This window comes from Mchenga conophoros, linkage group LG16 (assembly GCF_057382185.1).
Source record: "Mchenga conophoros isolate Kocher_MC1m ecotype Shallow Benthic linkage group LG16, M_conophoros_male_GT1.1, whole genome shotgun sequence".
NCBI lineage: Eukaryota > Metazoa > Chordata > Actinopteri > Cichliformes > Cichlidae > Mchenga > Mchenga conophoros.
Genome location: NC_140541.1, coordinates 23,462,414 through 23,479,959, shown reverse-complemented (window position 1 = coordinate 23,479,959; position 17,546 = coordinate 23,462,414). Strand labels below are relative to the sequence as shown.

General features: G+C 39.6%; 2 protein-coding genes across 3 annotated transcripts in view; both read left to right on the top strand.

Moving 5' to 3' along the window:
• Positions 1 to 7,749, top strand: part of myo3b (myosin IIIB) — a 70,484-nt gene extending 62,735 nt beyond the window's left edge. For both annotated transcript variants that reach the window (XM_085249197.1, XM_085249198.1), the window contains 2 exons: positions 96 to 243; positions 7,620 to 7,749. In XM_085249197.1, the coding sequence (XP_085105323.1) occupies positions 96 to 204 (109 nt within the window). In that variant the 3' untranslated portion in view covers positions 205 to 243; positions 7,620 to 7,749. The remainder of the gene's footprint in view (positions 1 to 95; positions 244 to 7,619) is intronic.
• A 138-nt stretch (positions 7,750 to 7,887) lies between these two features.
• On the top strand, positions 7,888 to 13,076 carry sp5a (Sp5 transcription factor a). The gene is made up of 2 exons (XM_085249222.1): positions 7,888 to 11,203; positions 11,526 to 13,076. Exons 1-2 carry the CDS (start codon positions 11,153 to 11,155, stop codon positions 12,588 to 12,590), a joined length of 1,116 nt encoding a protein of 371 aa, XP_085105348.1. The 5' UTR covers positions 7,888 to 11,152; the 3' UTR covers positions 12,591 to 13,076.
• Positions 13,077 to 17,546: the final 4,470 nt, after the last annotated feature.

Here is a 17,546-nt window from a genome sequence, read left to right as displayed (position 1 = left end):
TAGCTTTACACAATATTAAACTAAAAAAAGGCACCATTCCTCTATCACAGTAATGTCTCACCACTATCTTTTTGTCTCCTTAAAAAAAATCACAGTCAAATCAAAGTGCTGGATGGAGAAGATGAGTACTACAAATTACTGTCAACTGTGGAGTCGATCCCTGAGGAAGAGCACTCAACCACCGCCCCTACCCACCCTTTCTAGTTGGGCCCCTCGTCAGTCAGAGCTGAACCATGTCAGCCGGTAAGACAGACGCTTCAGACGTGTAGACAGACACTCCAAAGAACATCCTCTGCTTTGGATGTGCTTCGGTATGTGGAGCAAGTAGCAGCGGTGCAGAATAAGCGACCTGCGCGAGCCGTGCCCTCGTCTGCTAATGCAAAGTGATCAGAAGGTGTTTACAGGAGCAATTCGCTCGTCATCAGTGACAGTGTTAGGATAGTTTCTTCCTTCGACTCAGAGTTTGGAACACATAGTTCTACTAGATTCTACTAGACTAGATGTACTAGATTTCTACCTCGTGTGCACAATTTTTCCAGTCTTGTTTTTTCTTTTATTACGATAACTTTAACTCTAGTAAGTTACACATCCGAGCTTCTGTTATATGTGTTCTACTGCATGGTAAAGAATTTTATTTCTAGAGGCTGAAATCCTGCATGTAATCTTCAAATTGCAATAAAAATGGTGCAGAAATTCATAAAAACCCACATAAGAGAAGGATAAAGAGGAAGTAACATTGTCCCAAATATCCAAGCTCCACGGGGCTGCATATAGTGAATATTCCTATTGTCCATGTAGCTGTTAATTGGTTTATTGATTGATTCTTTAGTCTAACTAGTTTAGTTTAAAAAAAGATAAAAGGAAGCACGTCTTATATATCCTCTTATATTCATGACTAGATAAATTATAAGCTCATTAAATGGCCATTGATAATTTTCAGTTGTTTTTCTAAGGGTTGAATTGAGCCATCATTTCTCTGTTACAATGAAGTGCCCCTCATTTTGCAGGCAGTGCGCTGCTCAGCTCAGTGGGGTTAACTTGACGTGGAAACATCTACCTATTCCCGAGCATTACGTCTATTGTCTAAGACGGATCCGGAGACAAATCCTCGTGAAACCCAAAACTCTTTCGACGAGTTCTCCCACAGCGAGTTGCCTGTAGTTAAAGGGGCTTTGTGCTGTCTGAGAGCTGGAATCACCACACATAGCTTCACAGAGGCAGAGCTAGAACTCACTTTGAATTTCACCCTAAATACAGGAATTTTCTTTTAAGATGTGAAGTGTCGGAAATGGAGGGCTGGCGAGTTGATTTGTAGAGCTTTTTTTTTTTCTTTTCAATTTGCATATCATTTACTGCATCTCCCTTTGTTGACACCCGAGGGCCTGAGAGGAGATTTTGATCTTAATAGGAAGAGTAGGGTGGTATGACTGAGGATCTCATCCTCCTTATATTCAGCGGGGAAAACATTAGAGCTCTGCCTTGATAGCAAACCCAGCTCCACTTAGGTTCAGATTCACAGGAATCCTGGTGGGTTTAACGAGGTCCAGGGTGTTCATCAAATCCTACAGCTCAATGCTGTGAGGGTCAGACTCGGGTTGAGACACTGAGGCTTTACTACTTTACTACTACAAGCTGTAGTAGTAATCTTTGATTTTCCTTCTTTAACCTCTCAAGTCTCCTTTTAATTTTCTGCATGGTTGACGCTTTTGTCTCTATTTTTTTTGTCACTTGACACCACTGTGGTTTAAATCTGCCATTTTCCAACCATAACTGTGCTGTTTGTTGTTTTAAACAGCCACAGCGTCTTTAGTGGTGATGTGGTTAATCCACATAGGTTTAAAAGTTGCACATACTGTCTCCTGTGAGGAAGACATAAATAGAGGTAGCTAAAAGGTGTTTACATCTTTCAGTAGACTTACTGCAAGGTACGCATATTTAATGTTATTAAGCCTTTGGTTGAGCTGGTCTTGAGCTGATTGAGCTTTTTATAGCATAACATCAATTGATGAGGGCTTTTTTCTCTATGCTTTATAGCCTTGTGACAAAGTTTGGGAGTTCTGGACAAAAATATCTGAAAATATTTGTGATATTTATAAATTCTGTTCTGATCCAGATTTTTTTTTAGGTAATATTTTAAGAATTAGAGCTATAAAATAAAGAGAAAAGACAAACTAGCATCACAAGAGGCAGACTGATTAGATATTCTGATGATAGACTGAATTGTGCCCACAGTACAAGGGTCATATAAATTGAGTTATGTATCCCAGATCTCCCAGGAGTACTAGACTACAAAATGTGCCCATTATAAATGAAGACATGTGTTGACAGCCACATATTTGGTGAATTTAAGTGGTGAGAGTATAAATATAATGTATAAATAAGTAAAGTATAAATAGCTGAAATACTCTAAAACTGAACACGGCACAGTTTACAATAAAATACGAAAGGAACATTTTTGGTTTTTCTAAATTAAGATTTTATAACCAAGCTAAAAAAAACAAAACTATTTTTCAGTTTATTGTCATATTTAAGTCCATAAAAATTCAAAGCGTAAAAACCCCGGACCACTGGCAGTGTTATAATGTAGTGTCACAGTTACTTGAGAAGCATTTCACCTCCGGTCGTAGCCACAGATCCTGCAATAATTAAAATCCTCGTTGTGCATTACTCCCTTGCTGGGATAGTTGGTTCCTCTGAAGAGCAGTCTGAAATAGGTCACCCCAGCACCCTGTAGTGCATCTTAAAAGTACACTGAATCAATTAAGTGTGATCATGCTCCCTTGATTATTTTGGCCCTGTTTTACCACAGAGAGGAATTTCAAATAGGCTCGCTAGTTTGAATAACAAGGTTGGACTGTAGTGACAAATGGTGCCAGAGTGGGTGTTTCTTCCCCTGTTTTCCTCTGCCAAATTAACTCCCTGGCTGATTGCCTGCTTTAGCATATGAGAGGAGGTGAGCAGAGGTGTGCGCGTAATTGCCTCGGATAGCTGATTATGTGTTGCAAAAAGGCAAATGTTATGAAATGCTGTTGTCATTCCGATGAGGGATGTTCTGACCTGACGAACCAAACCCCTTGTGTTTGTTTAGCCTCCGGGTCATTTTGGGGGACAGCGGGTAGGTTAGGCCAGCGTTGGAGGCCTGACACCTGTGTTTTCTTTAATACGTTTTTGTAAAAAAAAAAAAAAAAAGCCCAAAAAAGCAGCTCCTTCTTGTTTTCCCTCATTAAATCTGACAACATCTGGTGTGCGGGAGAGGACTCCTTTAATGTGGCTAACGTTACTGCTGCTGTTATTCTTGCCATTTTAGCTATTTGCTTCATGTGCTGCACATTCATTAAAGCTACATCCAAGGCAGCTCCAAACACTGTTATCCAAAGTTTTTAAACCACCTTTATGAAAATCGCCTGCGCTGCAGCCTTAACAAATGATGAAAAGCTTTTATTTTCTAAAGAAGCATTCTTACCTTTTCACCTAATAGTGATGTCTCACTTCAAAGAGGGAACACGATTAGGCCAACATTGTCCTGTTTCTCTATCCTTTGAGTTCAAAGGGAGAGTTTCGATGCAGCATTTCATGTGCAGCCTTTTCAAATACTGTTTTAATGCAGTTTACGTGCTTTTCATATCCAGATCTGTCACATTTCCACCACACTAAATGTATCTTGCTATATTATGGTTGCATACCATATGTTGGGGTTTTTTGTGAGTAAAGAATTAATGCCTTGCTTCATAATGCAGACTACTAAAATAGCTACAAACTCAGCATTGCAGTGCTGTTTGCTGGCTAGCGTTGGAAAGAGTGACATGCAAGAGTGTCAGCCAGATGTCAGATGTATGTGAAAGGGCAAAAAAAGAGAAACATGCCCTAAGAATGCAGTAATAAAGAAACTTGTTGAGCAGGTTAAAAGCACAGGGAGGAAGAGGAAGAGGAGGAAGAAGGAGATAAAAGAGTCCGTTGAGCACATACATCAAAGGTCTCTTAATGACAAGGGATGCCATTAGGGTTACAGTCGCTTTTGTTTCAGCTTCCTCTCACCTGCAGTTTGTCGAGGGCGCTCCATGCGCTGTTTTTGTTGTTGGCATTTGCATGAATGTAAAATGCATGCATGAGAGGAGGAAAGAGTTTGCTAATCTTACAAGTGACTAAATGTTTTGGTCCAAATTACAGCTACCTTTTCATTTGCAAAGGAGACATCTTACCCTTGATGTGAGAGGGACAAAGCTGGAGAAAGCCAGCATAGAACAATAGGAACAATATGGGAAAGCTGTTATCCTGTATGCCATGAAATTTATTGACTTAAAAGTTTTTTGGGTGCCTCCGGTGCTGGAATGGGATTTGACAAATCAGAGCGTGAAATTATGATTAGCCCCTCTCAGTTTGTCGAGGGAGCGGGGCACTAGCAGACTTGGCATGGCCAAAGGTGTAACCTGTTTTGTTTTGCCCCAGCATTGCTTTCCCAGATGGTGGGACCAGCTGCCGTTGAATAAACGCTGGACTGGTAACAGTGTGAGAATTACCACGGCCTTGTTTCAGTTTGGGATGCATAGCTGAAAGGTTGTCATTTTTGCCACTGCCAGGAGGAACCGGAGCGGTCACCTGGTGTTCAACCAAACAACCTTGATTGAGGTCACACTAAAGTAGTATACAGTGTAATTGTTTTAATACTTTCCTTATATGGCCCATGAAATACTTTTTTTTTACCAGAAGACTCTTAAAATAAAGGTGGACATTTGCAAATTGCTTATAAATTGTGTTTTTTAGTTTATTTGCTCAGTTTTCTAAAGTAGAGAAGTGGCTTAACACAGTTCTTGAATAGAAACAGGGTTTTTTAGGCAAACAAGCTGTAACTATATAGCACATTTCAAACAACTTAAATTAACAACAAAATGGAAATAAAAAATATTTATGTAACACCAATACAAAATTATGAAAGATAGCCATAAAAGACAGGTAGTTAACACAGTATTTATCTTTTATTATTTCAGGTAGATACAATACTTGTGTGAAGAAGGAGGACATTTTTTCCATGCAGATTATTTATCTTTTATTTGTTTTTGCTCCTCCAATATCGGTTAAGTCATACTAACATTAATTTTATATAAATCTGAGCAAATTAAAGATCTTCTAATTAAAGACCCAGGCATTTTTTCGTGACTCCTAATACTATTGTACATGGGGGGAAAACAAAGTTCATTTTGAACAACTCTAAAATCTCAAGAATAGCTTAATAAATGCCTCTCTTCAGAAATGCCATTATATCTGCCAGTGTACCAGTTGATGGGGCGATCCACTTTCTCTGTATATTAACTTTCATGGCTAGCTCTGCATAGTAATCATGGCAACATTCAATGATGTATTATTGACTCTCTGAGGTCAGAGCTACTTTGCCTGTTGTCGGTTGGCCTGATCTGAATTTGTTTCTGCCACTGGAAAATAAATAAGTGGATAAAAATTTGGTTAGTACCTCAAAATTTTGCCTTGCTGACCAAGTATCTTGACATTTTGGCTTACTTCTGATTAACTTGAAATTTTGGGATACATAACTCAAAATTTACAATTTAAAATTTGACTGGCAAAAAAACCTGCAGAGATGCCATATTAATATAAAAATCTATAGAAATACACATATAAAAGGGGGGGGGGGCACTTGCATTGAAACTCCTATAAGGCAAAAACGGCATTAAGCATTGCATAGCTATATAGTGACATATTCTGCCACAATATCTGACAGCTTGTTACGTCTCCTCGAGGGCAGAAGGGGATAACACAACAACTCTGGAAACCTGGTACAGGTGTTATAAAAAAGTTTAATGGCAGCGCGCTCACAAAATAAATAACCCAAATTCAAACAACAAATGCGGGGGAGAAAGGGACAGTTTGGTGTTTTTTTTGGCACAACCTAAAAGACAAAACCAAAACTTAGCTGAGCTATTATCCTAGAAAAACAAAAAAAGGGGGGAAAGACTCTAAACCTCAATTCAAAACAAGCTCAAAATTACATGGGTGGCACCAACCTACTTACCTAGTGTTTCTAACAAAAAGACTCTACGTGAGTAAATGTATGGGGTCCCCAAACTTACCTAGTCCACTTTACTCCCACCACAACCATCAAACAAAAGAAATACAGCAGAGGCGTTTTAGACATGTGCCAAACAATTCGAAGGAGGGAAGAGAGCCGCGCCCAGCCACAGGTCAGTCTCCTTATCAAGGTGTGCCCTCCTGGTTTGTCCAATCAGGGTCTCCCTCCTCTAATTAGTTGGAGATCCCCAAATTGACATCAGCCTGCAGTCTGCGTACCTAAGGGAATGGCAAACAAAAGGAGAGGGAAAGAAAACATGCAGCCTGCAGACACGTAACACAGCTTTATGTTAAAGCAAAGTTACAAAACTGAGTTGAACATACATAACTTTGTAAATATTTATATTCCAACTTCTAGTGCTGTTATTTTCTTGTGTTTTTGCTTTTTGAGGATGACAAGAATTTCTAGTGTAAGGTTCAAATTTCTCACAGTTATGTCGTTGCCACCTGCTGCTTAGTAGATCGTGGAAAAAGGTGATATATTTGTAGCAGCTCACAAACATTTCCAACAAAAGATGACGGTCATATAATAAACAAATGTTTAAAAAGCTAAGTGCAGTAAACTGAAGGGTTGATAGCACTTGATTATCACAGGAGTGTCCATTGGATCTGAGTTTGGTGATTGGAGGTGAGGTTGCTTTATTATAATGTTCCTGGGAGAGCGCTGCAGGCTGTAACTCACTCTGTTCAAGTCTGTACATCATCATCATCATAGAGGGGAGAGAGTTTTCCTCTTTAAGGCTGGACTGGATTAGCACATTCAGGGTGGGCTGAGAGAAGGTAAAACGACCTGTCCCGCCTTACTTGACCCCCAAGCCAACCCTGCACATTGCCAAGGCTTTGCTGTTTGCTCTTGAATATGCAGAGATCCCCGGCTTCATAGGCCTGGAAGAGGGAGAGAGAGAGGAAAAAAAAAAGACTTGTATCGCGTTGCAGGGAAAATTAGTGAGACCAAAGTTGGAGTTTCTGTGTGTTGGGGGCTGTGAACAATGGCAGCTTTCTGTCAGACAGCAACTTCAAAGGTCTGCTGAGTGACTGCTCTGAGTTATACTTTGTTGTAGATCACTGAGGAAATTCACAGATGTTTTCTCATACGAGACACCATTATAGTGGCTCAAGTACCCAGTAGCCTCGAGCGCCTCTCCCTCTCTCCCCGTCTTTCTCTGTTTCTCCCACACATTCACACTCCCTCTCACACATGCAGCACCCCATCACCCACCTCCACTCATCCCCAAGTCTCTGATATCTCTTGCATGAGACAGATGTGGAACCTGTTTTCTCTCCAACTGTCCAGAGAATATGGAAAGTTAAAAAGGGCTCGTGTTGTGGCGTCGCCCCGCGACTCTGTCAGATCCTCTCTTCTCGCTGTCAGTTCACTCAAAAATGTCAAGACCGTACACAGCTACACTTTTTCACATCCAAAGTTAGAGGTCAATAGAATAAGGTGGAATTCTCCCTGCTAAAATAGGATGTTAGTGCAAACCTGGGTAAAGATAATGAAAAGCATTTTAACATCTTTATTTTTCTCTCTTATCCTGCAGATTGCCTTCATTTGTCTTATGGATCAAAACAACCTGCTTCCCAACATCGCACTTGACATCTGTTGTAAATTTATATTTATTTCATGTAAATTGTTGTTTTATAAGAGTCAAATAAATGTGTCTAAATGTTTTTTAATTCATATTTATTACTGATGTATAACGGTATTTTGATATTGTAGGCAAAACAATTTACCCGCCACAAATCTGTTGTTTTATACATTTTTTTCCTCATTTTAGATTGATGAATTATTTCCCTCTCCCCTTTTAGATCAGACACAATAGTTTGGTTACAGCTAATTGTTTCAGCGCGTGCTGGCACTTGCACATACTGTTAAAAACTTATGGCAATAAAAACTTAATGAGTCGTTCTTTCTTCGCCTTAATTGCCCTTTACAGAAATGATTGTCACCTGTTGAACGTCTATGATCCACCCCACTGTTTTCTTTGATTTGCACTGTCAAGAAAGTGTAAAATATATATATATATAACTACTATGAGTGGGGTTTTTTTTGTTCTTCTATATACAGATTCCTGAATGCAGGTTCCTGCATATCTGCACCCTGAACATTATTTCTGATGCTCAGCTCTCCACTTTATACTAGAAAAGGCTGTATGAAGTACATAGTTGGTGCTGACTGAGTCCATGTTCAAACCTTTCCAGGCAACAAACTGTTGCAGGGGGGGGTCCCTCCAAGTTAATTTTACCCATCAAATGCCGCGGGCAGAAATTTCCTTTAGCCAAACTGTCGCTGAGGCGGCCCTGTAAAACTTGAGGCATGGCCATAAGATGGTGACGGTTTGGAGCAAGTAAATTACCTCAGGGACCAGACAATGTGTTAAGCACACTGTTATGAATTTCTTACAAACTATATCAAAGTCCTGCTTAGCCAAATCCTTCCCTCAGGTGGCGTCCTATTGAGATGCATTAAAATGTAAGAGCCCACATTTAGGGGTGAAACGAACATCTCAAAGGAAGATATCAATAATTTCTGACTGCTGATGGTTCGCAGAATTCATGCAGTTGTCACATATGGCTGAAATATGCCTTGCATGGCATATGACAGCTCGCATGTAAAGCTGATTTAAGTGGAAATCCACCTTAAATCAGAATTAACATTTGATGTTTTTAAAGCCTATGAACCAGGCTGCTGTAGTAGAAAAATGTTGTTTTAGGGTGGATTCCTCCTTTACTGTTGGCATAAGAGAGCAGATTGCAACTTTTGACATTTATCTGACATTTAAACCTGGAAGTAAAAACTAACTGACAGCACTTTGCTGCACAAATACATCTTTACAGAACAGACTATGGATATTTTTTTAACCAGTAACATCTGAAGTCTTACAAATAGCTGGTTAAGCAAATTTTACAGCATCCTGTAGTTTTATCGTGTACCTTTCATGTAGTTTGAGCTCCTTTGTGCTAAGATCCTTCAAACAGTTTCGCACCAGTGAAGCTCACAAAAATTTGCAGTGAGGTATCATTTATGAAGCCTTTATAAGTTTTAACAGCTTTATAAAAATTTTAAACCTGCATTTATTCTTCTCCTTCTTTTGCTTGCTCCTTTTAGGTGTACACATAAACCCGTTATTAATGTGTTATAAATCTTTTTATAACAGGTTTTTCTTCTGCCTACACTTCCTTGGCTACACTTGTTTAAAAAAAAAAATATTTATAGTATTGGTGACTAAATTATTAGCAAATATAAACCAAAAGCACAAATGAGAGGATACTTTTCACAACCTGGCAACCCCAAACTACATCTTATCAATGTCTCCTAATTCGGTTATTCAATAAATCTGTTTTGAGCTTTAATAAAGCTATGCAGTGTCTTAATTGGTCATCATCTCATGATAAGTTGAAAACAAAGTGTGATTTTAGAGGATCAACGGTTGGGGCAATTTTAAAGTGACACATTAAAAGTAAATAGCACCATTTTTTAGTACTGCTTGTTCAGATTTATAATTTCATGAAATCTGCGAGGTGATTTTCAAGCTTGTTGTCTTAAAACCTTCCTGATTGCCACATTTTTTGCATATTTTGAAGCAGCATCGAGCTCTGTGGCTGCCACAGCTTGATGTAAACAAGGTTAACAGTGTGACTACACCACTCACTCCTGTAGCCACTCTTGTAGTTTAGCATGGCTCCAGTGAAGCCCAGCAGGACTCCCCCTTTCCCTCATGACTGTGTGTAAAGCCGTGGGAGAGAACTGGGAACATTAATCCCTTCAAAGGAACAGATCTAATTCAAAATCTGCCGCTCCAAACTAGTTGAGAGGACAGTGATTGTTTCTGCAGGGAAGCCAGATAAAGATCAGAGAGTTGAACTACAACTTCCATTTTTTTCCAGCTCGGCAAAACATTTAAAAAGAAGTTCCGGATGTTATCTTATGAAAACTGCATACTTTTGCCTTCATTAAATGCTCTGAAACAAAAAGGATGCAGTATTACAGGATGTGTTAGCTCAGGTTTCTTTTTTTTTTCTTTTCGAGAAGCTGCAGTGGATGGGATCATTAGTTTCTTTCTGGTTTTCGGGACCTGTTCAGTCATAAAGACATAAGAAGAAAACATAATTGAGATGTCCACATTTTAAGTGCTACCTTTGTCACCTCACTTATCTAACAAGTTAAAAACGTTCATTTAAATTACCTGCTGGGAGTTTTTTTTTTTTTTTTTTTTCCTTCAGGCTTTTAGTTTGGGTTGGGAAAGAATGAACTGGATTGAGGTTCTGATAAAACAACTGATTGAAATGAGTGAAGGGGAAATAAGTATTTAAATAATTCAGAGAGGGCATAATTAAGTGTTTCAGTTCAAAGGCACAACAAAGATTTATTTTTTTTTTTTGTAATTTAAGCTTGAAATGTAAAAGAGACGCAGATTCTTCAGAGATGAGAACTTTGTGTTGAGTCACTTGATTTGGTCTCTTTCCTCCATCAAACAGTGAGGCAACGCTCTTGGAGATCTCCAGAGATAACAATGTCACATTGTCACATAGGGTTCTGCTACAAATCCTTAATTACAAAAAAGAGGATCAGATGACTACAGCATCCAATACTGGGGTCTCCAGGCGGCATGGGGGTCTTTGATCAAGAAAATCCAATTATTTGTGTATATACATTTCCCACATAGTGATTACTTCATTAATTGTCCCGCCTTTATCTCCTCCCTTCCCAGCCCCCCTAATAATCAGCTCCTTTATCCAGACCAACAAACACACCATAGGAGCTTTGTGGATTCAAAGGATTTGCTTTCCCCTCTCAAAGAGCCGCTATTCTTTGATGATTGGGCAGCGGCAAACTTCAAAGTAATAAATCTTATTTCTGACTGGCTGGCGGCCCACCAAAGTCCTTATCAAATTCTAAGAAGTGATCCCTCACTCTTCAGATAGACCAAGGATATATCGGAGAGAGGAAGCACTGGAGAGTGACGCCCTGCTCGACAAGATATATTTTTTGTGTACCGCGAATGAGCATATTTGTCTAAATTAGTGCTTTTATTTTTTATTCGTCTTTATCGAGCGGAGGAGGACGTTTACCATGGCAGCAGTGGCTGTACTGCGGAATGAAACACTTCAGGCTTTTCTTCAGGTTTGTGCGCAAGTTTCTCTTCACTTTTCACCACTTTTAAGAACTTGTGAAGTTGCTAAATCCAGTTTATGCTCAAAATACGTGTCTTCTCATTTCCGACGCTAATTGTTTGGGGGATGATGCGACACAAAAGTTGGTGGCATGTTGCAGCAGGACTCATACATGCCACCAACTTTTGTGTCGCATCATCACGATTGACTTCATCATTTAGATTCAGATTTCAGACCGACCATTTCGTCATAATTAAAAGTGGCATAAATGTGTCATAAATGTGTTAAACTGAGATCATAACGTTAAAAAAATGTGTGTCTCGGTTATCCAGGATCGCACTCCAAACTCTTCCCCAGAGAACTGTAAGCACTCTCCGCTGGCTCTCCTGGCTGCCACTTGCAACAGGATCGGGCATAACCACGGATCAAATCCCGCTGATTTCCTCCAGGTCCCCTACGATCCCACGCTGGGTTCTCCTTCGCGTTTATTTCACCCGTGGACTAACGAGGGAAACCCTCAGAGCAGCCTGGCCAACAACTCTACTTTCGGACTATCCTCCAAGCCCCAGCTCTCTGCGCACATCCAGAGCCCCTTCAGCTCCCACCACGAACTGCCCCTCACCCCTCCGGCGGACCCCTCGTACCCCTATGACTTCTCCCCCGTGAAGATGCTGCCTTGCTCCATGCAGTCCACCTGCCCTCCAACCTACGTCCCCGCCGTCAGCTACGCGGCTCCAGCGCCCATTCCGCCCGCGATGCCAAGTTTTGTCACGGGACCCTCCGGCCTTGTGCACCAGCAGCAGAGACAGTTGTCCCCAAACCCTGGAGAGGATATTCCGTGGTGGAGCCTCCAGCAGGGGAACCACGTAAGCCACTCTTCCTCACTCGGTCCTCACCGCTTCCAGCTGCAGAGAGGCTTGGTTCTGGGACACACGGACTTTGCGCAATACCAGACGCAAATCGCCGCTCTGCTGCACACAAAGTCCCCCCTCGCGACTGCGCGGCGGTGCAGGAGGTGCAGGTGTCCGAACTGCCAGTCCTCCACGTCCAGCGACGAGCCCGGGAAGAAGAAGCAGCACATTTGCCACATACCGGGTTGCGGGAAAGTTTATGGGAAAACTTCTCACCTCAAAGCGCACCTGAGGTGGCACTCGGGGGAGCGGCCGTTTGTGTGCAACTGGCTGTTCTGTGGCAAGAGTTTCACCAGGTCGGATGAGCTGCAGAGACACCTGAGGACTCACACAGGGGAGAAGCGCTTTGTTTGCCCGGACTGCTGCAAAAGGTTCATGAGGAGTGACCACTTGGCAAAACACGTCAAAACTCACCAGAACAAAAAGAGCAAATGCCACGACAAGACATTAGATCACGTGAAAAGAGAGGACACCAGGATGTTGTAACACACCTTATAGTCATCTTAAACAGTAGACTTTAAAATAGTGCAATACAGTCAGTGCTACACTAGTTACAAGTTCACAGTGAGCTGCATTTTTGTAGGGTACTTGATTAATTTTGTTGGTCGATTTCTTACATCCTGACAATAGTTTCTAACATTGCTGGTCTGTGTAGCACATTTGTGTGTGTGTGTATATATATATATATATATAAAGTTTCATAAGTTAATTTGGGACCATGGAGGAGCTCATAAGTTTGAATTCACTGTCTATATCATATCAAGGAAGACAAGTTTTCAACTTGTGTTTTGATCAATGTCTTCGGTGGAAGATTTCACTCCCCTGTAAATGATATTTAATAGCTTTTGTTGAATGAAAGTGTCTGTTTTTGCTCCATATGGGGTGTTTATAAAAGCATGCTCTCCAGAAGATCTGCTATTGTTAATATGACCTAAATGCTGTGTGAGAATAAAAGTTATGACGTTTTCCTCATCTCAGAACAATTCATTTAATATCCCTCAGTTATATGAGTGATGATGAGGCATCCAGGCGGTATATATATTTTTTATTCATATCACCTGGAATAATGTGTGTGCTTTGTAAAATGTTGCAGACTTAATGTTGTCAAAGTTTCCTGCCAGTAAAATCCAGTCATTAATTTTAGACTATATATTTTTAAATACTCGTTATTCTAAATGTAAATGTTTCCATCTTTTGATTACGGTAAAAAAAGAAAAAGTAGCAGGACAGTGATTTTTTTATGACTATTATTAGTATTATCATTACTTTTGAGGCTGTTCTGAAAATTTGCTGCTGTTTTTTAAAACAAAAGCCCAGAAAATTTTAGGCGAAGAGGCGACAGAATTTGATTTGGTGGGGAGTGAATTTTGAAAATCGCCACAGAAATAATGGAAAAATGTGCAGCCACCTTGTCAAGATGTACCTGTGAGTGCTGAAATTAGGCCACCAACTGGGTAAAAAGATGGATAAATAAATATTAAACATCCGTCTTCGTAAAAGGAATGAAAAGGACCGCTTCAAATATTTAATTAAGCTCCAAATTTCTGTATCAGAAGTGTTTTCCAGACCTGTAACACTGTCATGTTTGGGCTATTGCACATAAGCTCATATTATCATGGTTTCTTATTCTCAGACATTCAATTGCAGGAACGCTCTTCAGTATTTATGCACTCTGATAGGTGGTGGATTTGTTTTGTGCCACTGTGTTGGACATTTCCTGTATTGCAGTGTCATTGTAATTGGAAATGTGACCAATCAACAGAAAAACTCTTACTCTGAACATGTGATAGAATAGGTGACCCCGGGATATGCAGCAGCTGGATTTTTATGGCACTTGTGGCATACTAGATGTCACATTTACCACTGTGGTAATGCCTTGCTCAAAAGCATTTCTCTGTTTTACGACTGCATGCTCATGTGCTGCTTTCTCATCAGTTATTTCAAGTGTTTCACTTTGACTTCCTCCGCCCACGTCATCTCTTGGTTGTTGGGGAGTAAAAGTGTCGACCTTCGGAGAAAAAAAAAAATCCTGGGTTTCGAACCTTGAGGCTCTTTCTTTTCATACAACTTATCAACACAACAAAAAGTATTGAACTTTTTACAGATCAGATAGTGATACAGATCCAGTCATCTGATTTACTCATTCAGTAAGTAAAGCAGAGCAGCATCACTGCCTGCCAGCAGTCACTCTGTTTGCCTCTATGTGGGATCTCTGAGAATGTCAGCATGAAAAGGAGGGCTGCCATTCAGAGGAGTTTTCAGAAAGAGTTTTCTGCCTCAACAGCGCCCTCTTTTGTAAGTTGCTGTTATCCATAAAAGCAGGCAAATATTATTCTTAGAATTGTAACAATAACATTTGCTCTCACAGATCTTTTTCCCTGTTTTTCTAACGCTCAGAGTGTAGTCACGGACAATTTAGAAAACACGACCTACTGAGCCAATGTTTCAGTCACTTTGTCGAACTTTATCCACCAGTGCACATGCAGCTTTAGCTCTTGTTTAGTTTACTTAATTATTCTGTTGCAAACTATTTTATGTGTTGATTTAAATTCAAGTATTGTTCCTTCACCAGAATTGAAAATTCAGGATGCAAACATGCCGTCATTCTTTAAACTTTAAATTCTTTAAAAGGACAAACCACAAACGGGCTGAATCCAGGTGGAATAAACTTGAAAAAGTTTATTAAGTGGCAGGAATTCATCCCATTAGTTTTAATGAATAATCACATGAAAAATGCTAAATATAGTATGGTCATCACTACTTGAAATGTTCAGGTATATTCAGTACGCCACCAATAATTGTAAACTGGGCCTTAAATACCCAACAGATGATCACAACTGTTGCAGTTCTATGTTGAATTAAATGTTTTAAAAGTGGTATTTAGACCGGTTTTTGTCACTCCCTTATGACGTGTTGTTCGTGTGAGGCTGTGAGTTTCATTAGCCTGCTTCTAGTTTTCCAAAGAATCTGCAGGATAAGAACGTATCACATTCGGCCAAAGAAGAAGAATAAAGTAGAAAAAATATCAAAAGCTACCATATAAAGTGTGATTTGACCACTTGAACTGTAAAAGTCTTTATCCAAATTTCATGATCCTATTATAAAACGAAGCCTATGGATGGATGTGTTGATTGCACCCAACCCGGCTCCTCACAATGGCTGCGATTTGGCTGCTATTCTTCGACTCTGCTGGAGGCCATAACGCTTAACCGTTTGTAGTGAGGATATCATATGTTGTGGCTTAAGTTTATCTTCTGAAAGTTGAATGAAAGATTTATGAAGTTTTTAAATTCCATATCACAAATACCTCCTTAAATATGACTGACAGAAAAGCTTCATTAGCTTTGCTGGGATAGGTATAATCACAGGTTAAATGTTCATTCCCATCATTATACTCAGTGTGATTCCCCTTCTTTAACCCACTTTAAGACTGTCTATAAGTGGTTTATAAATATATAAATTAATCATCCAGACAGAAGGATGTTTTTACCCAGTGATTTTTTTTTTTTTATTCTTAAATGGACTGCTTACTTTAACAAATAGACTAAGACGGTAAGCTAAAGATGTGTGTAAAACCGGTACCTTTTAAAGTACTGGGTCCAAATAACAAGTAATAGTATAAAATTATAAACAGTATATAGTTACATGGTATAGTTAACCCAATCTCAAGCCAAGTAGGGTACAGTTTTAAACTACTGATTGTTGTTGCAACCATAATGAATGACTGACTATAAAGCAGCCGTTACCATATGAGAACATTAGTGAATTTGCCTTGAAAATATTTATAACTGTGTCTGTTTATTCATTAAGTATTTATTCATAAAAGTCCATTTTCACTCTCAGTGACTATTTCACAGGCAAGATCCACTAAAGCTCCAGATACGTTTTGTAAGTGAAACTTCTGCTGATTATGAGTGCACATGTGACCAGATTTATATTTGTGATTGAATCTTTTTTAGCTTTCTAAAAGTTCACTTACTTAACAGCTCTTGACAAATACATCTGTATCTGCATGTTGTGAGTGGTTACATCTTCGTATGCCGCTCCGCAAATGTGAAGCTGCTGTAACTGCAGCGTTAATACAAAAGCTGGGTAAATGATCAAAGAACATTGCTAATACTTTAGTGTAACATTAGGATATTCAAAGCCATCATAGCAGTTCAGCCAGTGATCCTTCCTCACTCTGCAGACGTTCAGAATAAAATGACTGACGAGCAAAAACCTGATACCAGCAACTCTGCTGCAGTCAGTGGAGGACACACATGTACAGCCGATAATCTTACAGCCTTGGAGCTGATGCTACGTTTTAGTTCAGCAAGAAGAGAAAAGGTTTGTGTAGACATTTTATAGGTACTGAGTCTGTAAGCTGAAATCAAGACAGCTATATTTGTCAATAACGCTGGGTTTCCTAGGCAACCGGATTGGCTGAATTGTCCTTGCATCCAGTCTACAGCTACAGAGTGATGCATGATGCGGGAATCACTTCCTATGTGGATGACCCATTAAGCATAAATTATTTTATAGCTATGATTTAAAACAGTTTTCACAGTCAAATAAAAACATTGTCAACATTTTGAAGATTGATGGCTATTGTTTGTTTTTGTTTGTGTTTTTTTAAGAACAGAGAGTAGTGTGCTTTTAGACAGTGGCCTAAAAAAGCTGGAGCCACCGTGATGTCATCTCTCGGTTTTAGACTCCACAGTTTAAAGCTTTAGATCTAACTATCTGTCTGCTGCCATGTTGGCTTCTTTAAGACAGAAGTTAACTGTCATCTTTCGGGGTCTGTGACCACCCAAGTTTAGTATTTAAGTTTTGTTTATTTTGATATTTTCTGTTATTTATATTTTCATATTCAGGCCTTATTGTCTTTTTTTTTCTTTTGGCTTTTTCATGATATTTCCAGGTTGTGTTTTCTTAGTACTTTTAGTAACTATTTATTCCACGAAGTCATTTTTCCTCTCCTTCTGTGTTTGCATTTATGCGTCCTGTGTTTAATCACTTCCTGTTTTAATTTGTTAACTGCTAATTTAGTGTTTTCTTTAGTTTTGTTTCCCCTTGACTTCTTAGCTAGATTCTGTGCACCTGTGTTTTGTTTTACACAGCTGTGTCCCCTCTCCCCAATAACCTAGTGTGTATCTATTTAAGCCCTTAGTTTTCCTCAGCTCTTCATCACATTGTATCGCTCATACTGTTCTCCTGCTGTCTGGTTTCCCTTGTTTGGATTTATGGACATTTGGTTTCTGCTGCTTACCTGAATATAGATTAGTTTTTTCATTAAGTTTGGCCTCAAGTCTTTATTCTGAGTCAAAATTATTCACCAAATATGCCATTAACTTAGCTACATTATAATCAGTGGGTGGAGCACTAAGTTATCAGCTAACACTCGTTAGCTTGGGTAGCAAACAGTAATCACAAACTGTACTACTAAAGCACAAGTAAATG